The sequence below is a fragment of the Eschrichtius robustus genome, chromosome 2 (genome assembly GCF_028021215.1).
Source record: "Eschrichtius robustus isolate mEscRob2 chromosome 2, mEscRob2.pri, whole genome shotgun sequence".
Lineage (NCBI taxonomy): Eukaryota > Metazoa > Chordata > Mammalia > Artiodactyla > Eschrichtiidae > Eschrichtius > Eschrichtius robustus.
Window position 1 is genome coordinate 58,861,886 of NC_090825.1, and position 27,500 is coordinate 58,889,385.

General features: G+C 37.0%; 1 protein-coding gene across 1 annotated transcript in view; it reads right to left on the reverse strand.

The window, feature by feature from the left end:
- The window catches only part of ANKRD31 (ankyrin repeat domain 31), a 138,880-nt gene that overhangs the window by 105,429 nt on the left and 5,951 nt on the right, over positions 1-27,500 (reverse strand). Inside the window, exons 2-6 of the mRNA XM_068533441.1 lie at positions 17,749-17,822; positions 14,174-14,280; positions 6,686-6,726; positions 2,845-2,921; positions 1,285-1,328 (exon numbers count right to left, since the gene is read on the reverse strand). Of these exons, the coding sequence (XP_068389542.1) occupies positions 1,285-1,328; positions 2,845-2,921; positions 6,686-6,726; positions 14,174-14,280; positions 17,749-17,822 (343 nt within the window). The remainder of the gene's footprint in view (positions 1-1,284; positions 1,329-2,844; positions 2,922-6,685; positions 6,727-14,173; positions 14,281-17,748; positions 17,823-27,500) is intronic.

Below are 27,500 nucleotides of genomic sequence, written 5' to 3' on the forward strand. Positions count from 1 at the left end.
TAAACAGGTTTATTTACTACAAGACTTTACAAAACGTGCACTATAAATCTTTGAGGAGACTTTAGGATACAGTGTTCTCTAAACTTCTTTGTTCAAAAAAATCCTTCATTCTCAGAAGATCTATTAATGTCACAGGAGGCAAGTGATGGAGAAATACTGACATAGCGAATAAGCAATGTTAAAGAGGGAGCAATTACTTTGGTCAAGATCACCACAGTCATCTGAGACAGATCCAAAGAGGAGAAGGAACTTAAGCCAGAAATTAATGATTTGTGAAGGCGTAAAAGAAGGAAAAACACGTATTTCTTAAGCACCAACTAGGTACCAAACACCGTGAGCCATTACTGCTCTCAGTCCTCACTATAATTCTAAAAAATGAGTATCACTTTCCGTATATTATACATATAAATGACACACTTGCCCTTGGAACACAACCTATGTGGTTCCAAATTTTATGCTCTTTCCCTTGCTTTCTGGCTCCTGACCTAAACAAAGGCATGGAGGTGGGAATGTGTAAGGTATACCTGAGATGAAGTAAGGTACAGGTGTATGACAGGGTTGGCCTGGGGAGGTCCTTGATTGTTGGAGTCTGTTACGGGCAGAGACAATCTTATAGTCCTCTGATTTCCCATAGCACCAAGCAGAAAGCAAAGCCAAAACAAGCACTCACTACATGGTTACTGATTAGTAACTGGAAGATGGGAAAGCAGTATCCAGCAGGAAATATTAAAGGAACAAGGGTAATAGACAAAGCAACAGAAGGCATTTTCGCTATATCATCTCAGCAACTAGTTTGATATTAAATTATATGCTTCTCCTCTAGATAAAGAATAAAAGACTTATAATGCTAGATAAGAAACACAGATCAAGAAAATTCTATTTCATTAGAGATAAGGAAGAATAAATACTGAAATGGGTCTCCACTACAGATGTAAGAAAAGTGTCCTTGTGCTTTCTGTCTGTCTGTGGCAGCCCAGATTGAATGCGGGAATGCAGGGGAAAATTTTTTGCGACTCACAGAAAAACCTGTGAACAGTGAAAGCCTGCTTTATTCCAAAGACAGATTTACAAGAGTTTACAAGAAAAGTACTGGAAAATTATTCCCCTTAAAAAAAACCAAAAACACTGAAATGGGTTGTTACACAATTCTATCTATTGAAATGGTTTAGTCATATTCCTGCCTAGGGGAAAACTTAAATGAGCTTGATACTTTAATCAATATAATGTTTTAAAAAAAATCTAAACCCAAGATTTGAATAGCTAATTTCTATTATACAGACCAACCTTTTCTGGGTGTGTTAACACTTTAGGATCTTCAGCCTCAGGTCCTAGAAGATAACATTGTATGTTTTCATTCCAGTTTTATTAAAGCATTAAAACATATTGTCTCACTCAGCATTTCTTAATCATATAACTTGAAATGACTCCCTCAAACATTCATGTGATACATCAAATATTTAATAAATATTATACCAATTTATGATATAAAAGTATGTTGGCAATAAAATTATGAAATTCTTCCATTCCTTAAAAAAATATTTCACGTGAAGCCAGGTAATATTATAATTGTTTGGAATTAGTTTAGTTAAAAACCAACCTCTCTACTTTGGCTGAGTTATCCTAAGTATTCGCAACTACATGGAAAAATCATATCTACTTTCTCTGTGTCATTATCATCTCCATTATAGGTAACAGAATTTAAATGAATTCATGCTGTTGAGTTAGGCATAAAAAGGAACATTCATGTAGCGGCCAAAAGGAATCAGGAGATGTCTTAAAGGTACATGTATCAACAAGTCTCTATTTCTTAAAGTCATTAAAAAATTTTAAACATTCTACTATAGTTGCTTTTTTTTCCTGTATTGAGACTACCTTTTGAACACTACTAACATTTTTTGAGTATCATTATGAACTCATTTTTTTCACAAACTTATTTCCATGAACCAAAATCATGTTAGTTTTGTTCCCCAGCTAATTTGTCACAGGTTGGCCAGTGGGAGCACAATTGACCTAGCTCTTTATCCTTTTAGCACTGCCCCCTGACATCCTTGAAAGCATTTTTGTTTTCCAACAATGGTAAGATTTTCAGATCCATCCTAATATCTTCAAGCTCCAAGACAGATCAGCTATCCTTTTAGGATCCCTGGTTTCCTTGGCATTTGTACACCCATAGCACCCATACACCTGGCACTTAGCAGGCTCAATAAATATTTGTTAAAATAATGAATAAATAATATTACAGACCAAAATCCAGGCACTAGGAGTGCATGCAAGAGTTGGTGATGGCGTAAGTGGTACTGCTATTGTTGTAGTAGCAACAGATCAGAAGACAGAGATTTTAAAACTTAGCTTTTCCATTTCAAGTATCATGTCCTTGTGCCTTTTCTCATAATACAAAGTTTCAATGACCACTAAGAATATTTACTACACTGTCATACAACATACATAGGAGGCACTTCAAAGTGAAAGACAGCTACCCTCTAATACAGCTGAAATCAAGTAAATGGCCTGCCTAACTGCCAGTCAAGAAAGACATGACATACATATTAAGAATGCTATGAATAGAGAAAACAAACATTGTTTTCAAATTTAAGCCCCCAAATTACAAGTCAAAAAAGTAGATGTGGAGGAGTAGGTATTGACTGCACCTGAGCTCTTTGCATATGGGCAACTTTAAGCAGCATGATTCCAAGGTCAACAGCAACACTGATTTCATATGTAAAAATGTATGGTAGCAATGTATAGTAGACCAGCCTAGTTGTAAATAAATCCATATCTAACTAAGCCTTCTATTTTTAGGCAAAGACAAATTCACTTTATATGACTCTACTCATAAAAGTGTACCTTGAATACTCTGGTGGTTCAGTGAAAGTTCAGCCTGGGGAAATGATACAGTGAACACTGGACAACTTTTTCTAATCCTAAAAAAAAAAAAAATCAATCAATTAATTAATAAATACATATAAATTTTCAAATGGAAAAAACCCCCACTATTTCTCATTCAGATACAATTTAAACTTCTTTTTAATTTAAAGGAATTTCAAATAGGATCATCTTTTTTGCTCCAATTACTAGCAATTTGTTAACATTTAAATTTCAAATGGCTGCAAAAATGGAGAGAGCCAAAAAAATTAAGGAATGAACTTTAGGAGTGTAGACAAGCTAAACTACATTTAGTTCTGAAAGTAGCTTTGGAGATGACTGTCTACCAAATAGAAAGGTGGAGTGAGAGAGAAAAATTGGTCCTAAGTTATGAAGCTTGACTACTTAAATCCTCAAATACACTGAAAGTTTGTCATTATAGCTTGAGATGTAAGTGAAAGTCACTCATGAGAAAATTCTCAGACATTATTTACCTTTCTTGTATTTCACAGGAGGGGAAAAAAAGGTAGGAACTACTGAAGGGAAGAGGTTGAGAGCAAAATAAAGGTCATGCCTAATCTACAATTTTGATCATCTACCCTGGGATAATTAAAAGTTGAATGTAAGCTGGGACGAAGTAAGAAAGTAACGTTGGCATATATACACTACCAAATGTAAAATAGATAGCTAGTGGGAAGCAGCTGCACGGCACAGGGAGATCAGCTCCGTGCTTTGTGACCACCTAGAGGGGTGGGATAAGGAGGGTGGGAGGGAGACGCAATAGGGAGGGGATATGGGGATATATGTATATGTATAGCTGATTCACTTTGTTATACAGCAGAAACTAACACAACACTGTAAAGCAATTATACTCCAATAAAGATGTTTAAAAAAAGTTGATTGAAGAAAAGCAATCATTTAACTATTTTTTTCTCAATCTAATTTACTATACAAATGCAATCAAGATATCTTCCTTTAAAAAAAAAAGCCTCTTGTTCCAGTTGTTTTAAGAACAGTTTTTATGAACCAGGCAAAGCTACTTGAATCCTAAGCAAGAATAATAAATTGATCATTCTCTCCTGCCTAAAAAAATAGAAGTGATCAGTATAAGCTATCTTGAAAATGAAACTGCTCGTATAGAATAATTTCTATGAGGCAAATAGAAAAGAATGCCATTTTTTTCCTAAAACATGATTCTTTGAGTACAAGCTGATTTAAAATAAAACAAAATCGTAGTCTGAATCAACAGAATTTTTTCCTTAATTATAAAAGAGAATTTATCACAGAAGTTTTGAAAATAGAGCAAACTTTCATCTAAGTTATTAAAAAATAATTATTTATATTAGGCAAGACTGCAAACAACATGCATGTCCAATATTACAGAAATGATTAAATGAATTACAGTATAGTAAGTTATACAATGAAATATTATGAGGTCATTAAAATTCATGTTTTTAAAAAATATTAATGATGTGAAATAATAATTATGATAAACACTACTTAAAATTTGAAAACAGGGGGAATTCCCTGGCTGTCCAGTGGTTAGGAGGCTGGGCTTCCACTGCAGGGGGCATGGGTTTGATCCCTGGTCAGGGAACCAAGATCCCACAAGCTGCGTGGTGTGGCCAAAAAAAAAAGAAAGAAAGAAAGAAAAAAAAAAAAACAGGAAACAAAAGTATCTGCAGAATAATCCCAATTTTGTAGAAAATATGAACAAAACAAAAATATATAGAAAGCCTAAAATAAAATGTACCAAAATGTTAACAATGGTTCTCTCCAGGCTGTGAGACCATGGATGCTGCTTTAGTCTTTCTTAGTCTTTTCTCTTTTTCCATTTCTGTAGATGAACTTATACTGCTGATACATTCAGTAAAAGGATTATTTTAAAATAGTGATTCTCAAACTTTTGGTCTTTGGACTCCTTTACACTCTTAAAACTTAGGAACTCAAAGAGCTTTTGTTCATGTGGCGTCTATTTATTTATATTTACATATTAGAAATTAAAATGGAGAAAAATGCTAAATAATCATTAATTTTTAAGTAACAGTAATAATCCAATATATTAATATACTGTTATGAAACATTTCTGCATTTTTCAAAATGAAAAAAAATTTAGTGAGAAAGTGGCACTGTTTCACATTTTAAAAAATCTCTTTAATGTATGGCTTAATGCAAGATAGCTGCCATCTGAACTGCTACAACACATTCAATCTTTTACGATATATTTTTTTATTTGAAGTATATTACAAAAATCTGGCCTCACACAGATATGCAGTTGGAAAAGGAAGGAGGACTTTAGCAGCCTTTTTGGATAATAGTGCATATTCTTTTTAGATAACATACCAAAACTCTAAAAGCAATAATTTCCTTAAAGGTTACTGGAAATGTGAAAATTGAAACAAGATCAATGAACTTTTATATTGGTCTACGTTGCACTTTGAATGGATCTTTTACTTGTCTGTGGGTGATGCTGTGACATTATGCATTGGTCTTTCAGAAAATACTGATTTGCTGAGTTTTGCAGGTCTTCCCTATATTGATTTATTTCATCATAAAAATCTCAAAAAGGTCACCTTTGTAAATACTTCCACTGATCTTACCAGAAAGTTCAAGAAAATGTCTGCCATATACTCCATTGTGAATAACCAGTTTGTCAGTTATTCTTTCAAGTTAAAAAGAAAGGTGATGGGACTTCCCTGGTGGCGCAGTGGTTAAGAATCCGCTTGCCAATGCAGGGGACACGGGTTCGAGCCCTGGTCCGGGAAGATCCCACATGCCGTGGAGCAACTAAGCCCATGCACCACAACTGCTGAGCCTGTGCTCTAGAGCCCGTGAGCCACAATTACTGAGCCCACGTGCCACAACTACTGAAGCCCGCATGTCTAGAGCCTGTGCTCCACAACGGGAGAGGCCACCGCAATGAGAAGCTCGCTCACCGCAGGGGAGAGTGGTCCCCGCTCGCTGCAAGTAGAGAAAAGCCTGCACGCAGCAACGAAGACCCAACGCAGCCAAAAATAAATAAATAAATAAATTTATAAAAAAAAAAAAAGAAAGGTGAAACTAGTTTTTTTTTTTACGAATCTTATAACTCAAACAAGTGCACAAGTGCTCTTCTTAAGACAACTATCACAGTTTACACAGAAGTGTAAAAAGATATATATTCAAGGGTAGAAACTTAATAAAACTAATAACTTTTCTGCTTCATCAAATGCAGTAAGTAAAACTGGCTTTTTTTTTTTAAACCGCTAGTACATGGCTGTGAAAAATACGGTGACCACTAGTCCTATTTGGTGCCACTGCCCTGATTCCTACTAAGGCTCCAGCTTTTTATCCACCATTTGCTTTAGCACTGTAAGTGCAAATGTCAATACCATGAAATAGGCAAATAATGTGTTAGCATTATTATGAAAATAGTTTTGACCTCACAGATCCTCTGGAAAGAGCCTCAGGGACTCCCAGGGGGTCCACAGGCTTTACTTTGAGAACCATTGTTTTAAAAAAAATTGAAAGGATAAGGTCTCTTTAAGTATAATAGTTCTTTGAAAGTCTAATTTCAATAAGCTCTACAAATTCTTCCCTCATGCTATGCTATAAATTTGCTTTTTAAGTAATATTAGAGAATCAACTTAATCTGATTCAGTCTTTCTCATGAAATGAAACTTATCTACAATGTTTGTAAAATAACATATTTATGCTGCTAAAGGGACAACTATTCAAAAATATACAATAACTCAAACGCTTAAGAAAAAGAACACTTATTTTATATGTGTAAAATGACAAAAAATATCTATAATATAATAATGCCAAAAATCATTATACTTACTGTAACGGAGCTTCATTTTGTTCCATTTCATCTTGAGGTTGCTAGAAAGAAAAAACAGTAGTTTTTTCCAACTGAGGAATACTAAGCTAATGCAACAAGCTAAAAACTTAACATTTAAGATAATTCTTATGCTATTCTTTCTTAGTATCTTTTTTTATTGTGGTAAAATATATATCACATAAAATTTACCGTTTTGACCATTTAAAAATGTACAGTTCTGTGGCATTATGTACATTCCCATTGATGTACAATCAACACCAACATCCATTTCCAGAACTTTTTCGTTTTCCCTAACTGAAACTCCATACCTATTTAAACACTAACTCCCCATTTACTCCTCTCCCAACCCCTGGCAACCATGATTCTACTTTCTGTCTCTGTTTTGACTACTCTAAGTGCCTCATATAAAAGTAATCATATAATATTTGTCCTTTTGTGACTGGCTTATCTCACTTAGTAATGATGTCTTCAAGGTTCATCCTTGTTGTAGCATGTATCAGCATTTCTTTCCTTTCTCAGGCTAAATAATATTCCATTGTATGTATGTACCACATTTGATTTACCTACTCATCTATTAATGGACAACTGGGTTGCTTCCACCTTTTGGCTATTGTGAGTAATGCGTCTATGAGTGTGGGTGTAAAAATATATTTTCGAGCCCCTGCTTTCACTTATTTTGGGTATATAACCAGAAGTGGAATTTCTGGATCATATGGTAATTATATGTTTAATTTTTTGAGGAATCACCATACCATTTTCCATACCAGCTGTACCATTTCATTCTACATTTCCCACCAGCAATGAGCAAGAATTCCAATTTTTCCATATTCTCATCAATACTTGTTATTTTGTTTTGGTAATAGCCATCCTGATGAGTGTGAGATGGTATCTCATCATGGTTCTGATGTGCATTTCCATAATGCTTAAAGATGCTGAGTATCTTTTCATGTGCTTATTAGCCATTTGTATGTCTCTTTTTTTTTTGGCCACGCTGCGTGGCTTGTGGGATTTTAGTTCCCCGACCAAGGATCAAACCTGGGTCCCAGCACTGAAAGCGCCAAGTCCTAACCACTGGACCGCCAGGGAATTCCCTACATCTTCTTTACTAAATGTCGATTTATGTCCTTTGCCCATTTTTTAATCAGTTGTTTGCTGTTGTTGAGTTATAAGAGTCTCCATATACTCTGTGTATCAATCCCTTATCAGATATATGATTTACAAATAATATTTTCTCCCTTTCTTTGAGTTATCTTTTCACTCTGTTGATAGTGTCCTTTGATGCACATAGGTTTTTAATTTTCATGAAGTCTAGCTTATCTATTTTTTATTTTGTTGCTTATGGTTTCATATCCAAGAAATCATTGCCAAATTGAATGTCATGATACTTTCCCCCTATGTTTTCTTCTAAGAGTTTTATAGGTTTGGCTCTTATGTTTAGTATTTTGTTTTAATTTCTTTCTGTAAAAGAATTTGTGGAACTTAGGTAAAGAGAAAGGGAGTGTTCCTTCTTTTTATTCCTAGTATTTCCCTTTTCTTAGTTCATTAATCCATAATGGTTCTGATGAGCCACTCTTGTCAGGTTCTGAGTTCTAATATTTCTACTGAGGGCCAAAAATCATACAACCTTTGTGTTACAGCGTTAAAGGCTTAATGGATTCTGCCTAATTCTCAAGTCATGCCAGAAAATCTGAAGTTGTTGTGTCCCTTTCAAAAAAGATTAAAATGTTCTGATAAAATGTTTCCATTTTAAGATTTCACAGCACACTGGCTTTCATCACTTTAAAAGGAATTCTTACCTTAAATATCTTATTAGTATCAAAGAAGATCTTTACAAAAAGATCTCTCTTTGGGGGACCCTCTATGTTTGTTTCTATGATCAATAATAAAGCTTTCTGAAAATATGTAAAGCCATTAGCCTGAACTTCCAAGCATTTCTGATCACTGAAACAGCCATAATAACAAGAAAACACAAAGTAATTTGAGAACTTAAATCCTCTCCAATTAATAATGTTCATTGTTATTTATTGATAGTGCATCCTTATAGTGCTCAAGGTTATCACACTGGTTCCACGTATCCATACTTCCTAAGCAGACTTTACAAAAAGCTCAGAGGTCCAGAGTGAAGAAGGAAGTTCAAGAAGTAAACCTAGGGACTTCCCTGGTGGCGCAGTGGTTAAGAGTCTGCCTGCCAATGCAGGGGACACGGGTTTGAGCCCTGATCCAGGAAGACCCCACATGCCGCGGAGCAACTAAACCCATGCACCACGACTACTGAAGCCCGCGTGCCTAGACCCGGTGCTCTGCAACGAGAGGCCACTGCAGTGAGAAGCCCGTGCACCGCAACAAAGAGTAGCCCCCGCTCACCGCAACTAGAGAAAACCCGCGCACAGCAACGAAGAGCCAACACAGCCAAAAATACGATAAATAAATAAGTACATTTATAAAAAAAAAAAGAAAGAAAGAAACCTAGATATTCCCAAGGATTAATTAAACAGGGTACGCTTATGTACTTACTTGGTATTTCTGAGTCTTCACAAAGCAATTCATTCAAATATCTGTAACACTCATTTCATTCATCTTACTAAAGGACCAGTGAATTTTCCCATTGAGGGCTAATTTTTCATTTGACCCTACCCACATATGGAAAATACAAAAGATAAGAGAGCAAGTAAGAAGAAAGTTTGCTCCTGACAGCTGATTTTTTTTTCCTCTTCCATAGGCAGAAATATCCCTCAAGAGGTAATGCCTTGGAATATAATGGGGGTTGGAGCTGTTCATTTGTTGATTAACAAAACGTAAGGATACACTTCAATCAATTCTTTCTTAAGGGGTACAAATTGCTATCTATGCTTTTGATACATGTGACATTTTTCTCCTGCCCCTACGAGGGCATTAAAGTGCAGACATTCAAAAAAAAAATCTGTTGGGGGTAGGGTGTGAGAGGTGAAAGAAGGTTTAAATTAATTGTATTAATTTAGAGGATCTGGGAAAGGAGCAAATCTGTTTATATATCCTTAACCAAAAAACACTCCTCTACTATCTGAGATCATTTTCTTCAACTGAGTCATGGATTACTGGGAGAGAAATGGAAGCCTGGCCAACCTGATCAGCCTGACCAACCTTGGCTCTCCATGAGGCATGAGATGTCTCACACGAACTATCCTCACATTCTGCAGAACAGAATACACATTCCTGATATTCAGCGTTTTAGTGATCTCGATGAATTATTGATAACGTTTGCTTAAAATACCTTTCTCTCAGACTGAGGTAGCCAAATTTGGTTATCTATACAAATATTTTTTATTATTTCCAAATATCTACATGATTGTCTTTTAGAGAGTTTGATCTGGACATATGGTACCATCTCTCTACATTGCTTCAGTGTTAGTAAATGCTAAAATGATAATTTTAAACTCCACTGAGTAGTATCTAAATACAACTTAAACACAAAGTTATTTAACCACTGAATGAGAAATATCTTTACTCTGGCTAAGTCAGGTGCCAAAGACCTGTTTTCATCCATTCCTTCCCAAAATATTCCTAAGCAATTGCAACTCTGGGCAGAGACAGCAATTTTAGGACCCTAAGAATTAAAGCAGGTCAGGATGGGTTAGAGTCAGGAAAAGGATATCAACGACATTAATGATCAGCATAGTAGAGTCAAGGGGTTCCCTAAGTTTTGAAAACTCACCCTGAATTTGAGTGGTCCAGCTATTCATGAATCAGAGAGGTGGCTAGTAAGAGAGAATATTACCTGCCTACTGGGGCTTAAAAAGACCCTGCAGGATGCAAATTACTACATATAGAATGGATAAACAACAAGGTCCTACTATATAGCACAGGGAACTATATTCAATATCCTGTGATAAACCATAATGGAAAAGAATATGAAAAAGAATATGTGTGTGCGTGTGTGTATATACATATATATATAACTGAATCACTTTGCTGTACAGCAGAAATTAACAACATTGTAAATCAACTGTACTTCAATAAAATAAATTAAGAAAGAAAAAAGACCCTGCAGTATATATATACATAATCTCTCCATGAGCTCTGGTCTTGCCAACCATGATCCTTCTTCCATTACACAGTTGTCGAACAAGCCTGTGCTTGTTTGTTTCCCTTTCAAGGTTCTCTTAAATGTTCATTTTAACTGATTTCACCACTACATATGGATAAGGGTGGAAGGTGGAAGCTGCTTAATGGAGAGGGAAAGTGAAATTCAACCTGGATCCATACCTCTTAGACAGCATTTCAGAGAGTAGAAGATGGAAGAAGCAGCCTGATGGTAATAATCACAAGATTGAATTAATCATTATTCCCTGTCAAACAAGTATTTTCCAGTATTCAAAAACTGATTATAGTAAGATCAATGATGCCTGCTGTATTAGTCAGGGTTCTCCAGAGAAACAGAACTAACAGGATATGTTTATACATAGAAAGAGATTTATTGTAAGGAGCTGGATCAGGTAACTATGGAAACTGGCAAGTCCAGATCTGCACTGTGGGCCATCAGGCTCAAGACCCAAGAAAGCTGATGGTATAGATAAAGTCCAAAGGCCGTCTGCTGGATAATTCTCTCTTGCTCAGGGAAGCTGGTCTTTTTGTTCTATATAGGCCTTCAACTGGTTGGATGAGGCCCACCCACATTATGGAGGGCAATCTGATTTACCCAAATCCACTGATTTAAACGTTAATCTCATTCAAAAACATCCTCAAAGAAATTCCCAGAATAATGTTTGACCAACTATCTGGGCACCTGGTGGCCCAGACAAGTTGACATATAAAATTAACTAACATACCTCCTAATTTTGATAGCAATGTCTCCAATTATCTCTCCATACATACTACTAAACTCTCCAAACAAAAATTTTAAAATTTCTATGTAAAGTTTAAAAACTGCTTGCCATAGCACCTATAAAGAACAAGAAAAGGTACAGCAAGACCCAATAAAAATGATGAGCATGAAATATTTTAAAAGACTGCTCCTTATGTTTTTAAAAATTAGCATAGTGCATGTCAAACCAAAGATCCTCTATTTCTTCATAGTTTGCCCTTACTTGAAATGTTCCATCATTTTTTAAAAAATTTTTATTGCAGTATGGTTGCTTTACAATGTTGTGTTAGTTTTTGCTGTACAGTAAACTGAATCAGTTATATATATACACATATCCACTCTTTTTTAGATTTCCTTCCCATTTAGGTCACCACAGATCACTGAGTAGCACTCCCTGTGCTAAACAGAAGGTTCTCATTAGTTATCTATTTTATACATAGTAGTGTATATGTGCCAATCCCAATCTCATCATTTCTAAAATAGTTTGTTTTGAAGTTGAATGTCAATATTATATCTGAGTTTTAAGGAAAATTTATTTAGAAATCTGTTTAGTAACTGAATTATTTAGAATTTACTTAAAATCAGGTTGAAGTTGTGAGACAATATGTATTTTTTTCTTTAAATAACTCTGGGAAAGCACCTTTTCTGGTCTCTCTATTTATTTGACAAAATCAAGTTTCCTCATATAGTTAAATTTCTAAAGGTTTATTTTCAAAGAATAAAATTAAAAACTGTGAAAGCAGTATCTGTCAATTTAAAAACTAATATCAATTAAAATCTGCTACAGATGTTTAACACTTTGGTAACATGGTCTAACTCTTACTGTAAACAAAAACGGTGAGGGTGGGGTGGGCAGTGGAAAGTTGAAGGAGATATCTATTTTACCACCAATGAATTCCCATGAAGGCAAAAAAGAGGGACAAATACCAAGTACTTCATTTATCCTTCTTATCTTAATTTTACAACAAGCCCATAACCAGCAGATGGCTGAGTTACAGTCTCATGAAAAATCTTTGAAAGATACATTCATTAACTCTTCAAGTCCTCTATGGCAATTGTTCCAACAGCTGATCATCACCAATTACTTGGGAGGCTTTTGAAAAATGGACAGTCCTAGGTTCTACTCAAATACGGGTCTGAGAGTCTATATTTTTAAAAAGCTACTGATAAATGGAATATTCATAAATGGAATGGAATATTTATAAATGGAATATTTCCTGCCATATCGATAAACAAAGGATGTCACAGTCATCAACGATTGCAGCCATCCAACGTGAGCCAGTGAGCCCTTGAGGAAACTCAGGGCTGAAAAGAATACCTGCCATCTAGCAGCCATCAGACTGCAGCCACTCCCTGCGGTGAGCCCTGAGGAAACTCAGGATGTGAAAATACAGGATACTGGCCCCAGAGAGCTGAGGTTCACATCAAAGGAATGATTTCAACGAGCCCAGACTCTTGCATCTTCCCACACATAGAAAAGCTCTAAATTCCTTAACTTGAGATATCTGGTTTTCTTTAATTAACAATAATCTTTTGACGTTCCCAACTACCTGCCCTTTGTTGCAAAACTCCTAATTTATCCTGGCTCCTCCCCTTGCCTCCTCAGAGCAGTTTCTCAGAGTTATCTGAAACGCTGTCTCCCGGCCTGCAGTGCTCATTTTGCCCCAAATAAAACTTACCTCGTAACTCTCACGTTGTGCAATTTTTTAAGTCAACACTATCCAAATAAGTTTGGTAATCAAGCTTTCAAAATCACCGTTATGAGGTACAATCTAGAGCCTGGTACAATATTCACATGGTAAATGTTTCTCAGATAAATTGAAAAAAGTTAATTTTTATTTCCCATTTCACAGTTACTGAAGCAAAAGGGAAAAAAATTCTTTTTCTTAAATCAGAAGTTATAAAAATGATTTTTCAACAAATTATTAGAAGCTAAATATGGACATCTCAGCTTTAAAAAAATATTTGGTGTTGAATTTTACTCTTTTGACTAGATTTAATTCAAGTGATACACCTTCCTAGGTACAATATTAAATAAACCCGCATGGTCACTCTTTGGAACTGCTGTCAGTTTCTGCTATTAAAATACATGTATTCTCCGTTCTATTCCTTAAGACTCTGTAGTTATCTCTGGTTAGCTAACTTATTTATGCCAAGGTGCTAAATGAATCATCCCTTACCTTTCCCCATGGTGACTGCATTAAAAAGAAACAAGTGAAAATTTGTGTATCTAAGTGTGTGCCCACACACATGCACTCTCACACACACAAATAGAAGGGTCTTTCAGTGGCCCATATTTCAAATTATACTACACAGACTAGTATCTTCTTCACAAATTTAAGGTGACCTCTGACACACAATGGAGATGAAACTGTAATTATTATATCCTATTTTAGCCTATTTTAACCTTCTCAATTCCACATCTCTACCAGGAAGAGAAATAAATAAAGGAAACAGGGCCTAAAACATCTGGCTTTTACTGAAGTTGCAGTGAAGAAACAGAATGGCGAAGAAAAGGGAAAAAACTGAGTAAGAAAAGAAAGAAGTAAAATAATAGACAAAGAGAATTAATCATTAGTAATTTGCCCCTATTTCAAATAGCATTACCAATTTTTAATAAGTATGTATTTAATCAATATACTACATACCTGTAAGACTGCATCCTCACTAAGAATAGGCATCATCTGATTATTATTCATTTGCTCTTGTGGATCCTCTCTGAGTCTGAATCCAAGTTGAATCTCTGGAGATGTGCCTAGGATGAAATATAATCATAAATCATTTGCAATATTTTTATTGCTCTGCTTTAACAATGACCCAAGGATTTTATAGACACTGCAAAATGTCATTAAAAATCATCTTGTACGGGACTTCCCTGGTGGTGCAGTGGTTAAGAATCCGCCTGCCAATGCAGGGGACACAGGTTCGAGCCCTGGTCTGGGAGGGTCCCACATGCCGCAGAGCAACTAAGCCTGTGCGCCACAACTACCGAGTCTGTGCTCCAGAGCCCACGAGCCACAACTACTGAGCCTGTGTGCCACAACTACTGAAGCCCGCACGCCTAGAGCCCGTGCTCTGCAACAAGAGAAGCCACGACAAAGGGAAGCTCGTGCACCACAAGAGTGGCCCCTGCTAGCCACAACTAGAGAAAGTCTGCGCACAGAAACAAAGACCCAACGCAGCCAAAAATAAATAATAAATAAATAAATAAAATTTAAAAATCATTTTGTAAATCATAATTTCCTAACTGCCACTTTTATGTGTCAAGGTTTTTAAATTTAAGAAGAAACATATACACAATGCTGAATGAAATAATACTTGATATTTCTTTGTCCCAGGATGAATGAATGCAAAGGATATATAAAGAAAATTGTACAGACTTAAACCCTGCTAGAAAGAACACTTTCTTTTTTCATTTTAAGTCATTTTTTAAAACTCATAATGCTATTATTCAAGAAGAGTCAGAATTTTCAAGATGGCAAATTTAGCCCATATTTAACTTTTCTTCCCTTCCCAGTTCCCAAAAAGAATCCAAAGAAATTAGTTTTAAAAAGAAATCTGAAGCAGCAATGGGAAAAAGGAAATATACTCACTATAGATTAGAAGATGGGAATGGATTAAAGGGAAACCAAACCCTGGTTAGCAGCTTGTCACTCATCATAGGAAAAGGAGGGGCTCCCTCAGAAGTAACCAGTATATGGAATTCTTCTATCAGAATCCCAGAAAACCACCTAGCTCAGAGCAAATCCCACCGACAAAATATGAAGGAGGGTAAGCTGGAAGCTCACAGTGGCTGAAGTCTCATACTATTTGTACCAAAGAGCTTGCTGTTTGTACCAAAGAAGCTTAGGATGTATGCTGCAGCCAACTACTCTGTGTAGGAGAATACGTTCCCTCCAAGATACGGAAATGTACTAAAATCTAAGGCTGATAAAATAATGTAGTGATGGCACAGAAGTAGAAATAATCAAATAAATCAGTGAAACAAAACAAAAAGTGGGAAACAGACCTATAATATATTTGGGAATTTAATATATAACAATAATGGTATTTTAAACAGTGGCAACAAAATGACATAAATAAATAATAAATTCAATAAATAATACTGGGGCAATCAATCATTTGAAAATAATGAAGTTAGAGACCTACCCTACCTACTGCCCATATGTTAAATTATTCTAAAAATATTAAAGACATAAAAGTAAAAACAATAAATATAATAAATGGAAAAAAGATAAAATATTTTTATGGTCTTGAGATAGGTAAAATATTTCTAAGTTTGAAAAAAGAAACCTTGAAAGAAAAGACTGACAGATTTTATTATATAAAAATTTTTAATTTCTGTACTACAAAACATATCAAGAATAACATTAAATGGTAACTAGAAAACTGGGTAAAACTATTTACAATGTACATACGACAAAGTTTTGCTATCTTTAATATATAAAATGCTCTTATAAATTAACAATAAAACGAGAATAATTAAGAGACATTAAGGCAATTCACACACACACAAAAACTATAAATGGTCAATATTAAAATATGCCTAGCCTTGGTATTCTTCAAAAATGCAAATTAAAATAATCAGATATGTTTTATTCACCAGTGTGGCAAAGATTGCATATGTCCTGTGTTGGATCTAGAGGGAAAAAGTCATCTATTTTAGGGGTCAATATATGTCAAGGTCTGACATGTGCTCATCCTTTAAAGCAAATCTAACTTTAGCTAGTTACTCTAAGGAAATAATCAGAAAAGGAGGCAAAGATATAATACTGAGAAACATCAAACATAATCAAATCATTATATAAGGGTACATTCATACAATGGAATAAAAGTAGCAATTTAACAGGCTGAGGTAGATCAATATAACAAAGAAATAATACATGTAGTGCAATACTAATTATGAAAAAAGATATATATATTGGTATGCAAAAGTCTAGAAAGAAACACAAATACTAAACACTGCCAATTGTTGGCAGTGGAATTACAGGGAAGAGAAGGGGATGGGATCTTTCACTTTCTACATTATATAATTTTACATTTAAAAAATATTTTATACTTTTAATAATTAGCAAAAATAATTAAGGTCTATCCATTTGGGGAAGGGAAGGGAAGGAAAGGGAAGGGAAGGGAAAAAACTTGGTTGGAATATTGAAACAGATCTCTAACTTCTTCCTAGTGTCATTTTATATATCATAAGAACACATTCTGGAGACCATTACACACTATCCCTTCCAATTACATGTAGGAAAAACTACTCCAAGATGAAACTGTAATTTGCCACCAGGTATCAGGTGAGAGGAAGTACAGTGAAGACTTTGTGAACTACAGTGGGCTTGAACTACACAGGTCCACTTAAACGAGGATTTTTTTTAATAGACATACATTTGGCCCTCCATATCCATGGGTATGGCGTCCACAGATTCCACCAACCGCAGATCATATCGTGTACTATGTTTACAATCTGTGGCTGGTGGAATCTGTGGATGTGCAATCCACAGATAGGGAGGGCCAACTATGGGACTTGAGAATATGAGGATCTGGGTGTATACAGGGTTTCCTGGAATCAATCCTCCATCGATACCAAGGGACAAGTGTATACACACAAGAAGATTTTCATGATGTTTAGGAGATTTTCCTTCCATTCTACACCTATTTCCAGACATCCTCCAATAAAAAATAGCTCACAGGAAGAAATCATAAAAGGAAATAACCTACAATTTGAAAAGCTACTGCAGAATTGATCTTTTTGAACTGTAACAATTAGTGATAGATTTTTCCAGAAGTGCTTAAATTGATCTAGAAGTGGACTTAGGAGGTTTGGAGAATTTGTAAGTGAAAGGCTCTTTTTAAAAATATATATACCAAGGACATTTGTAACTTAATTTTAGTCAGAAAGAATCAGACTGATTATTAAAAAGTATTATTTACTTTTGCAAATAGGGAAGTTCAGGGTTAAGCAGGAGATTTTGCGGGGGGAGAATTACTATTCGAGTGCCACTTCCACGACTCAGTAGCCCTCTCTGAGAGTCGTAAACATCTTCCAGAAGTTACAATCCCCATTGCTATCCTTATCAGATTTTTAAGGTCTATTACAGATGCCTGTAAGAAACTAACTCCATGTAAAGTTAAAGAATAAGACTAAATATAAAAGGATAAGTTAATGGAATAATAATACTTGGAAAATTAAAGGAACTACTTAGAGAAAAGAATTATTTCTCACCTTTGCATGTTCTACTTATAGCAGGATGGAGACTGAACTCAGATCTAAGAGATGTGTCTTGATTAAAGATCAACCTTTCAAACATAAGAAAAGAAGGTACAGATGTTATGAAGTTTCCTACACAAAGACTAACAAATCAACTGTCATTTTTTAGAAAATTTTTTCCAGCTTTATCAAGATATAATTGACATACAACATTGTGCAAGTATAAGGTGTACAATATGATGATATATTGCATATATTGCAAAATGATTAAGTGGATAAACTTTTTTTTTTTGGATAAACTTTTAACATGGTTCAATGTGAACTACTCATAAAAATTATAATTAAATTTGCTAAAATTCTTAGTTACACCACTATTAATATTCTATATCAAAGTATTTTTTTCAGAAATGTAGCCTTTAATTTAAAACTTATCCAAGATGAAAAATAAAGATTTACTCATGTGGTCATGTTCATTTTTATAAATATTCTGTTATTTTTGGTTATTTTGGAGCAAGGGACAAATATCAATATAGTTTTTGAACAGAAGTGAAATGAGGAGATTATTTGAAGGACCAGTGCTGTTGGGTTTTTTCCTTCACCTTTCTCTATACCACAGAGAATTTAAGATTAAAATCCCAGGGTTAAATCTGAGTGTATATTTTCAGAACATACAATTACAGAACTTTAACTTTTGGATTCACTTCTTACTATGCTCTTGGCAGCACCAAGGTAAAGAGAGAAGACAGTCCTTGTTCTCAAGAAGCTTCAAATCTGGCGAGTGATACAAATAGCAATGATATAGCATGGTGAGTATGCTACTAGGCAGACCTAAGTGTTTATTTCTTCTGCTTAAAAAACCTCTACAGAATGAAAAAACAGGCAAAGGACTTGAATAGACATTTCTCCAAAGAGGATATACAAATAGCCAGTAAGTACATGAAAAGATGCTCAACAATACTAAACATTAGGGAAATGTAAATCAAAACCACAATGAGATACCACTTCACACCAACCAAAAAACAAAACAAAAAACAGAAAATAACAAGTGTGGCAAGGATATAGAGAAACTGGAACTCTTGTACATTCTACTGGGAATGTAAAACGGTACAGCCACTGTGAAAAACAGTTTGGTGGTTCCTCAAAAATTAGACATAGAACTACCATTTGATCCAGTAATTCCATTTCTGGGTATGTACACAAAATAACTGAAAGCAGGGACCTAACTTGTACACCCATGTTCATAGAAACATTATTCATAATAGCTAAAAGGTGGAATTGACAAGTATCCATCGACAGAGGAGTGGATAAACAAAATGTGGTACAGACATACAGTGGAATATTTTACAGCCTTAAAAAGGAAGGAACTACTGATACATGCTACAACATGGATAGACCTTAGAGACATCATACTAAGTGAAATAAGCCAGACACAAAAGAACAAAAATGGTATAATTCCACTTACATGAGGTAGAAAGTAGAATGGTAGTTGCCAGAGGCTGAAGGCATGAAAGAATGGGGAGCTATTATTTAAAGGGTACACAGAGTGTCAGCCTGGGAAGATGAAAAAATTCTGGAGATAACTAGTAGTGATGGTTGTACAACAATGTGAATATATATATATTTTTAAACATCTTTATTGAAGTATAATTGCCTTACAATGGTGTGTTAGCTTCTGCTTTATAACAAAGTGAATCAGTTATACATATACAACATGTTCCCATTTCTCTTCCCTCTTGCATCTCCCTCCCTCCCACCCTCCCCATCCCACCCCTCTAGGTGGTCACAAAGCACCGAGCTGATCTCCCTGTGCTATACGGCTGCTTCCCACTAGTTATCTATTTTACATTTGGTAGTGTATATATGTCCATGACACTCTCTTACCCTGTCACATCTCACCCCACCCCCTCCCCATATCCTCAAGTCCATTCTCTAGTAGGTCTGTGTCTTTATTCCCGTCTTGCCACTAGGTTCTTCATGGCCTTTTTTTTTTTCCCTTAGATTCCGTATATATGTGTTAGCATACTGTATTTGTTTTTCTCTTTCTGACTTACTTCACTCTGTATGACAGACTCTAACTCCATCCACCTCATTACAAATACCTCCATTTCATTTCTTTTTATGGCTGAGTAATATTCCATTGTATATATGTGCCACATCTTCTTTATCCATTCATCTGTCGATGGACATTTAGGTTGCTTCCATGTCCTGGCTATTGTAAATAGAGCTGCAATGAACATTTTGGTACATGACTCTTTTTGACCTATGGTTTTCTCAGGGTATATGCCCAGTAGTGGGATTGCTGGGTCGTATGGTAGTTCTATTTGTAGTTTTTTAAGGAACCTCCATACTGTTCTCCATAGTGGCTGTATCAATTTACATTCCCACCAACAGTGCAAGAGTGTTCCCTTTCCTCCACACCCTCTCCAGCATTTATTGTTTCTAGATTTTTTGATGATGGCCATTCTGACCGGTGTGAGATGATATCTCATTGTAGTTTTGATTTGCATTTCTCTAATGATTAATGATGTTGAGCATTCTTTCATGTGTCTGTAGGCCATCTGTATATCTTCTTTGGAGAAATGTCTATTTAGGTCTTCTGCCCATTTTTGGATTGGGTTGTTCGTTTTTTTGTTATTGAGCTGCATGAGCTGCTTGTAAATCTTGGAGATTAATCCTTTGTCAGTTGCTTCATTTGCAAATATTTTCTCCCATTCTGAGGGTTGTCTTTTGGTCTTGTTTATGGTTTCCTTTGCTGTGCAAAAGCTTTTAAGTTTCATTAGGTCCCATTTGTTTATTTGTGTTCTTATTTCCATTTCTCTGGGAGCTGGGTCAAAAAGAATCTTGCTGTGATGTATGTCATAGAGTGTTCTGCCTATGTTTTCCTCTAAGAGTTTGATAGTGTCTGCCCTTACACTTAGGTCTTTAATCCATTTTGAGTTTATTTTTGTGCATGGTGTCAGGGAGTGTTCTAATTTCATACTTTTACATGTACCTGTCCAATTTTCCCAGCACCACTTATTGAAGAGGCTGTCTTTTCTCCACTGTATATGCTTGCCTCCTTTATCAAAGATAAGGTGACCATATGTGTGTGGGTTTATCTCTGGGCTTTCTATCCTGTTCCATTGATCTATATTTCTGTTTTTGTGCCAGTACCAAACTGTCTTGATTACTGAAGCTTTGTAATATAGTCTGAAGTCAGGGAGCCTGATTCCCCCAGCTCCATTTTTCGTTCTCAAGATTGCTTTGGTTATTCGGGGTCTTTTGTGTTTCCATACAAATTGTGAAATTTTTTGTTCTAGTTCTGTGAAAAATGCCAGTGGTAGTTTGATAGGGATTGCATTGAATCTGTAGATTGCTTTGGGTAGTAGAGTCATTTTCACAATGTTGATTCTTCCAATCCAGGAACATGGTATATCTCTCCATCTATTTGTATCATCTTTAATTTCTTTCATCAGTGTCTTATAATTTTCTGCATACAGGTCTTTTGTCTCCTTAGGTAAGTTTATTCCTAGATAGTTTATTCTTTTTGTTGCAATGGTAAATGGGAGTGTTTTCTTAATTTCACTTTCAGATTTTTCATCATTAGTGTATAGAAATGCAAGAGATTTCTGTGCATTAATTTTGTATCCTGCTACTTTACCAAATTCATGATTAGCTCTAGGAGTTTTCTGGTAGCATCTTTAGGATTCTCTATGTATAGTATCATGTCATCTGCAAATAGTGACAGCTTTACTTCTTCTTTTCCGATTTGGATTCCTTTTATTTCTTTGTCTTCTCTGATGGCTGTGGCTAACACTTACAAAACTATGTTGAATAATAGTGGTGAGAGTGGGCAACCTTGTCTTGTTCCTGATCTTAGTGGAAATGGTTTCAGTTTTTCACCATTGAGGACAATGTTGGCTGTGGGTTTGTCATATATGGCCTTTATTATGTTGAGGAAAGTTCCCTCTATGCCTACTTTCTGCAGGGCTTTTATCATAAATGGGTGTTGAATTTTGTCGAAAGCTTTCTCTGCATCTATTGAGATGATCATATGGTTTTTCTCCTTCAATTTGTTAATATGGTGTATCACATTGATTGATTTGCGTATATTGAAGAATCCTTGCATTCCTGGGATAAACCCCACTTGATCATGGTGTATGATCCTTTTAATGTGCTGTTGGATTCTGTTTGCTAGTATTTTGTTGAGGATTTTTGCATCTATGTTCATCAGTGATATTGGCCTGTAGTTTTCTTTCTTTGTGACATCTTTGTCTGGTTTTGGTATCAGGGTGATGGTGGCCTCGTAGAATGAGTTTGGGAGTGTTCCTCCCTCTGCAATATTTTGGAAGAGTTTGAGAAGGATAGGTGTTAGCTCTTCTCTAAATGTTTGATAGAATTCACCTGTGAAGCCATCTGGTCCTGGGCTTTTGTTTGTTGGAAGGTTTTTAATCACAGTTTCAATTTCAGTGCTTGTGATTGGTCTGTTCATATTTTCTATTTGTTCCTGGTTCAGTCTCGGCAGTTTGTGCATTTCTAAGAATCTGTCCATTTCTTCCAGGTTGTCCATTTTATTGGCATAGAGTTGCTTGTAGTAATCTCTCATTATCTTTTGTATTTCTGCAGTGTCAGTGGTTACTTCTCCTTTTTCATTTCTAATTCTATTGATCTGAGTCTTCTCCCTTTTTCTCTTGATGAGTCTGGCTAATGGTTTATCAGTTTTGTTTATCTTCTCAAAGAACCAGCTTTTAGTTTCATTGATTTTTGCTATTGTTTCCTTCATTTCTTTTTCATTTATTTCTGACCTGATCTTTATAATTTCTTTCCTTCTGCTAGCTTTGGGGTTTTTTAGTCCTTCTTTCTCTAATTGCTTTAGGTGCAAGGTTAGGTTGTTTATTCGAGATGTTTCCTGTTTCTTGAGGTAGGCTTGTATTGCTATAAACTTCCCTCTTAGCACTGCTTTTGCTGTGTCCCATAGGTTTTGGGTCGTCGTATCTCCATTGTCATTTGTTTCTAGGTATTTTTTGATTTCCCCTTTGATTTCTTCAGTGATCACTTCGTTATTAAGTAGTGTATTGTGTAGCCTCCATGTGTTTGTATTTTTTACAGATCTTTTCCTGTAATTGATATCTAGTCTCATAGCGTTGTGGTCGGAAAAGATACTTGATACGATTTCAATTTTCTTAAATTTACCAAGGCTTGATTTGTGATCCAAGATATGATCTATCCTGGAGAATGTTCCATGAGCACTTGAGAAAAATGTGTATTCTGTTGTTTTTGGGTGGAATGTCCTATAAATATCAATTAAGTCCATCTTGTTTAATGTATCATTTAAAGCTTGTGTTTCCTTATTTATTTTCATTTTGGATGATCTGTCCATTGGTGAAAGTGGGGTGTTAAAGTCCCCTACTATGATTGTGTTGCTGTCGATTTCCCCTTTTATGGCTGTTAGTATTTGCCTTATGTATTGAGGTGCTCCTATGTTGGGTGCATAAATATTTACAATTGTTATACCTTCCTCTTGGATCCATCCCTTGATCATTATATAGTGTCCTTCTTTGTCTCTTGTAATAGTCTTTATTTTAAAGTCTATTCTGTCTGATATGAGAATTGCTACTCCAGCTTTCTTTTGATTTCCATTTGCATGGAATATCTTTTTCCATCCCCTCACTTTCAGTCTGTATGTCTCTAGGTCTGAAGTGGGTCTCTTGTAGACAGCATATATATGGGTCTTGTTTTTGTATCCATTCAGCCAGCCTGTGTCTTTTGGTGGGAGCATTTAATCCATTTACATTCAAGGTAATTATCGATATGTATGTTCCTATTCCCATTTTCTTAAATGTTTTGGGTTTGTTATTGTAGGTGTTTTCCTTCTCTTGTGTTTCTTGCCTAGAGAAGTTCCTTTAGCATTTGTTGTAAAGCTGGTTTGGTGGTGCTGAACTCTCTCAGCTTTTGCTTGTCTGTAAAGGTTTTAATTTCTCCATCACATCTGAATGAGATCCTTGCTGGGTAGAGTAATCTTGGTTGTAGGTTTTTCTCCTTCATCACTTTAAGTATATCCTGCCACTCCCTTCTGGCTTGCAGAGTTTCTGCTGAAAGATCAGATGTTAACCTTATGGGGATTCCCTTGTGTGTTATTTGTTGTTTTTCCCTTGCTGCCTTTAATATGTTTTCCTTATATTTAATTTTTGACAGTTTGATTAATATGTGTCTTGGCATGTTTCTCCTTGGGTTTATCCTGTATGGGACTCTCTGTGCTTCCAGGACTTGATTAACTATTTCCTTTCCCATATTAGGGAAGTTTTCAACTATAATCTCTTCAAATATTTTCTCAGTCCCTTTCTTTTTCTCTTCTTCTTCTGGGACCCCTATAATTCGAATGTTGGTGTGTTTAATGTTGTCCCAGAGGTCTCTGAGACTGTCCTCAGTTCTTTTCATTCTTTTTTCTTTATCCTGCTCTGCAGTAGTTATTTCCACCATTTTATCTTCCAGGTCACTTATCCTTTCTTCTGCCTCAGTTATTCTGCTATTGATCCCATCTAGAGTATTTTTAATTTCATTTATTGTGTTTTTCATCATTGCTCGGTTCCTCTTTAGTTCTTCTACGTCCTTGTTAAATGTTTCTTGCATTTTGTCTATTCTATTTCCAAGATTTTGGATCATCCTTACTATCATTATTCTGAATTCTTTTTCAGGTAGACTACCTATTTCCTCTTCATTTGTTAAGTCTGGTGTGTTTTGACCCTGCTCCTTCATCTGCTGTGTGTTTTTCTGTCGTCTCATTTTGCTTATCTTACTGTGTTTGGGGTCTCCTTTTCACAGACTGCAGGTTCGTAGTTCCCGTTGTTTTTGGTATCTGTCCCCAGTGGCTAAGGTTGGTTCAGTGGGTTGTGTAGGCTTCCTGGTGGAGGGAACTAGTGCCTGAGTTCTGGTGGATGAGGCTGGATCTTGTCTTTCTGGTGGGCACGTCCACGTCTGGTGGTGTATTTTGGGGTGTCTGTGGCCTTATTATGATTTTAGACAGCCTCTCTGCTCATGGATGGGGCTGTGTTCCTGTCTTGCTAGTTGTTTGGCATAGGGTGTTCAGCACTGTAGCTTGCTGGTCATTGAGTGATGCTGGGTCTTGATGTTGAGATGGAGATCTCTGAGAGATTTTTGCTGTTTGGTATTACGTGGAGCTGGGAGGTCTCTTGTGGACCAGTGTCCTGAAGTTGGCTCTCCCACCTCAGAGGTACGGCCCTGATGCCTGGCTGGAGCACCAAGAGCCTTTCGTCCACACGGCTCAGAGTAAAAGGGAGAAAAAATAGAAAGAAAGAAAGAAAGAAAGAAAGAAAGAAAGAAAGAAAGAAAGAAAGAAAGAAAGAAAGAAAGAAAGAGGCTATAATATAGTGAAGTAAAATAAAGCTATTATAAAGCAAAGCTATACAGACAAAATCTCACCCAGAAGCATATACATATACACTCACAAAAAAAAACGAAAAGGGGAAAAATTAATATATCCTGCTCCCAAAGTCCACCTCCTGAATTTGGGATGATTCGTTGTCTATTCAGGTATTCAACAGATGCAGGCACATCAAGTTGTTTGTGGAGTTTTAATCCGCTGCCTCTGAGGCTGCTGGGAGAGATTTCCCCTTCTCTGTTTGCACAGCTCCTGGGGATCAGCTTTGGATTTGGACCTGCCTCTGCGTGTAGGTCGCCTGAGGGCGTCTGTTCCCCGCCCAGACAGGACAGGGTTAAAGGAGCAGCTGCTTCGGGGGCTCTGGCTCACCCAGGCCGCGGGGAGGGAGGGGTACAGAGGAGGCGGGGCGAGCCTGCGGCATCAGAGGCCGGCATGACGTTGCACCAGCCTGAGGTGCGCAGTGCGTTCTCCCGGGGAAGTTGTCCCTGGATCACAGGACCCTGGCAGTGGCGGGCTGCACAGGCTCCCGGGAGGGGCGGTGTGGAGAGTGACCTGTGCTCGCACACAGGCTTTTTGGAGGCGGCAGCAGCAGCCCCAGCGTCTCACGCCCGTCTCTGGGGTCCGCGCTGATAGCCGCGGCTCGCGCCAGTCTCTGGAGTTCGTTTAGGCGGCGCTCTGAATCCCCTCTCCTTGCGCGCTGCGAAACAAAGAGGCAAGAAAAAGTCTCTTGCCTCTTCGGCAGCTGCAGACTTTTTCCCGGGCTCCCTTCCAGCCAGCTGTGGTGCGCTAACCCCTTCAGGCTGTGTTCACGCCGCCAACCCCAGTCCTCTCCCTGCGATCCGATGGAAGCTGAGCCTCAGCTCCCAGCCCCGCCCGCCCCGGCGGGTGAGCAGACAAGCCTCTCGGGCTGGTGAGTGCTGGTCAGCGCCGAGCCTCCATGCGGGAATCTCTCCGCTTTGCCCTCCACACCCCTGTGGCTGCGCTCTCCTCCGTGGCTCCGAAGCTTCCCCCCTCTGCCACCCGCAGTCTCTGCCCGCGAAGGGGCTTCCTAGTGCGTGGAAATCTTTCCTCCTTCACAGCTCCCTCCCACTGGTGCAGGTGCCGTCCCTATTCTTTTGTCTCTGTTATTTCTTTTTTCTTTTGCCCTACCCAAGTACGGGGGGAGTTTCTTGCCTTTTGGGAGGTCTGACGTTTTCTGCCAGCGTTCAGTGGGTGTTCTGTAGGAGCAGTTCCACGTGTAGATGTGTTTCTACTGTATCTGTGGGAAGGAAGGTGATCTCCGCGTCTTACTCTTCCGCCATCTTCTCTCTCTCTCGTGAATATATTTAATGCCATTGAATTATACACTTAAAAATGGTTAAAATGCTAAATTCTATGTTATATATATCTTACCACAATAAAAAAAAAATGTTTTAAAATCTTGCCAGAATCCAGGAATGTAACAACGTACTAAGGCATAAATATATGATTTGGAACTAGGGGTTTTTTGGTTTATTTACTTATTCATTTTGCTTTTTACTTTTTTTATGGAAAATTACAAACATCAACAAATAATAGAGACAATAGTATACTCATTGTCTAGGTGCAACAATTACCAGTACACAGCCAATCTTGCGTCCTCTATAATCCCTCTGCCATCCTCTCTACTCCCTGCGAGTCTCCCACTGGATTATTATTATTATTTTTAATTAATTTATTTATTTTTGGCTGTGTTGGGTCTTCGTTTCTGTGCGAGGGTTTTCTCTAGTTGCGGCAAGCGGGGGCCTCTCACTATCGCGGCCTCTCGTTGCGGAGCACAGGCTCCAGACGCGCAGGCTCAGCAGTTGTGGCTCACGGGCCTAGTTGCTCCGCGGCATGTGGGATCCTCCCAGACCAGGGCTCGAACCCGTGTCCCCTGCACTGGCAGGCAGATTCTCAACCACTGTGCCACCAGGGAAGCCCCTGGATTATTTTTAAAGCAAATCCTGGACATCTTATTCCATTTCATCTGGAAATATTTCAGTATTCAACTTTAAAAGACAAGGACTCTTCAAATGTAACCGTAATAATCACACCTTTAAAAAAACAGCCAAAATTTCATACCTAAAAAAATGTCAATAATTCCTTAATATTATTAAATTTACAGTCTGTAGTAAGCAGCCTCTATAATGGCTCCTGGTATTTATGCCCCTGTATGTGGTATTTATCCTTGAGTATGGACTGGATCCAGTGACTCTTCTAACGAACAAAATACAGCAAATAGGTTGAGATGTTCCTTCTGAGATTAGGTTACAAAAAGATAGTGGCTTCCATCTTACTCTCTTATTCTCTTGCTTCTTCCCTCTCATGGAAGCCAGCTTGCCATGTTGTGAAAGCCATTTGCAGAAGCCTATGTAGCAAGAAACTAAGG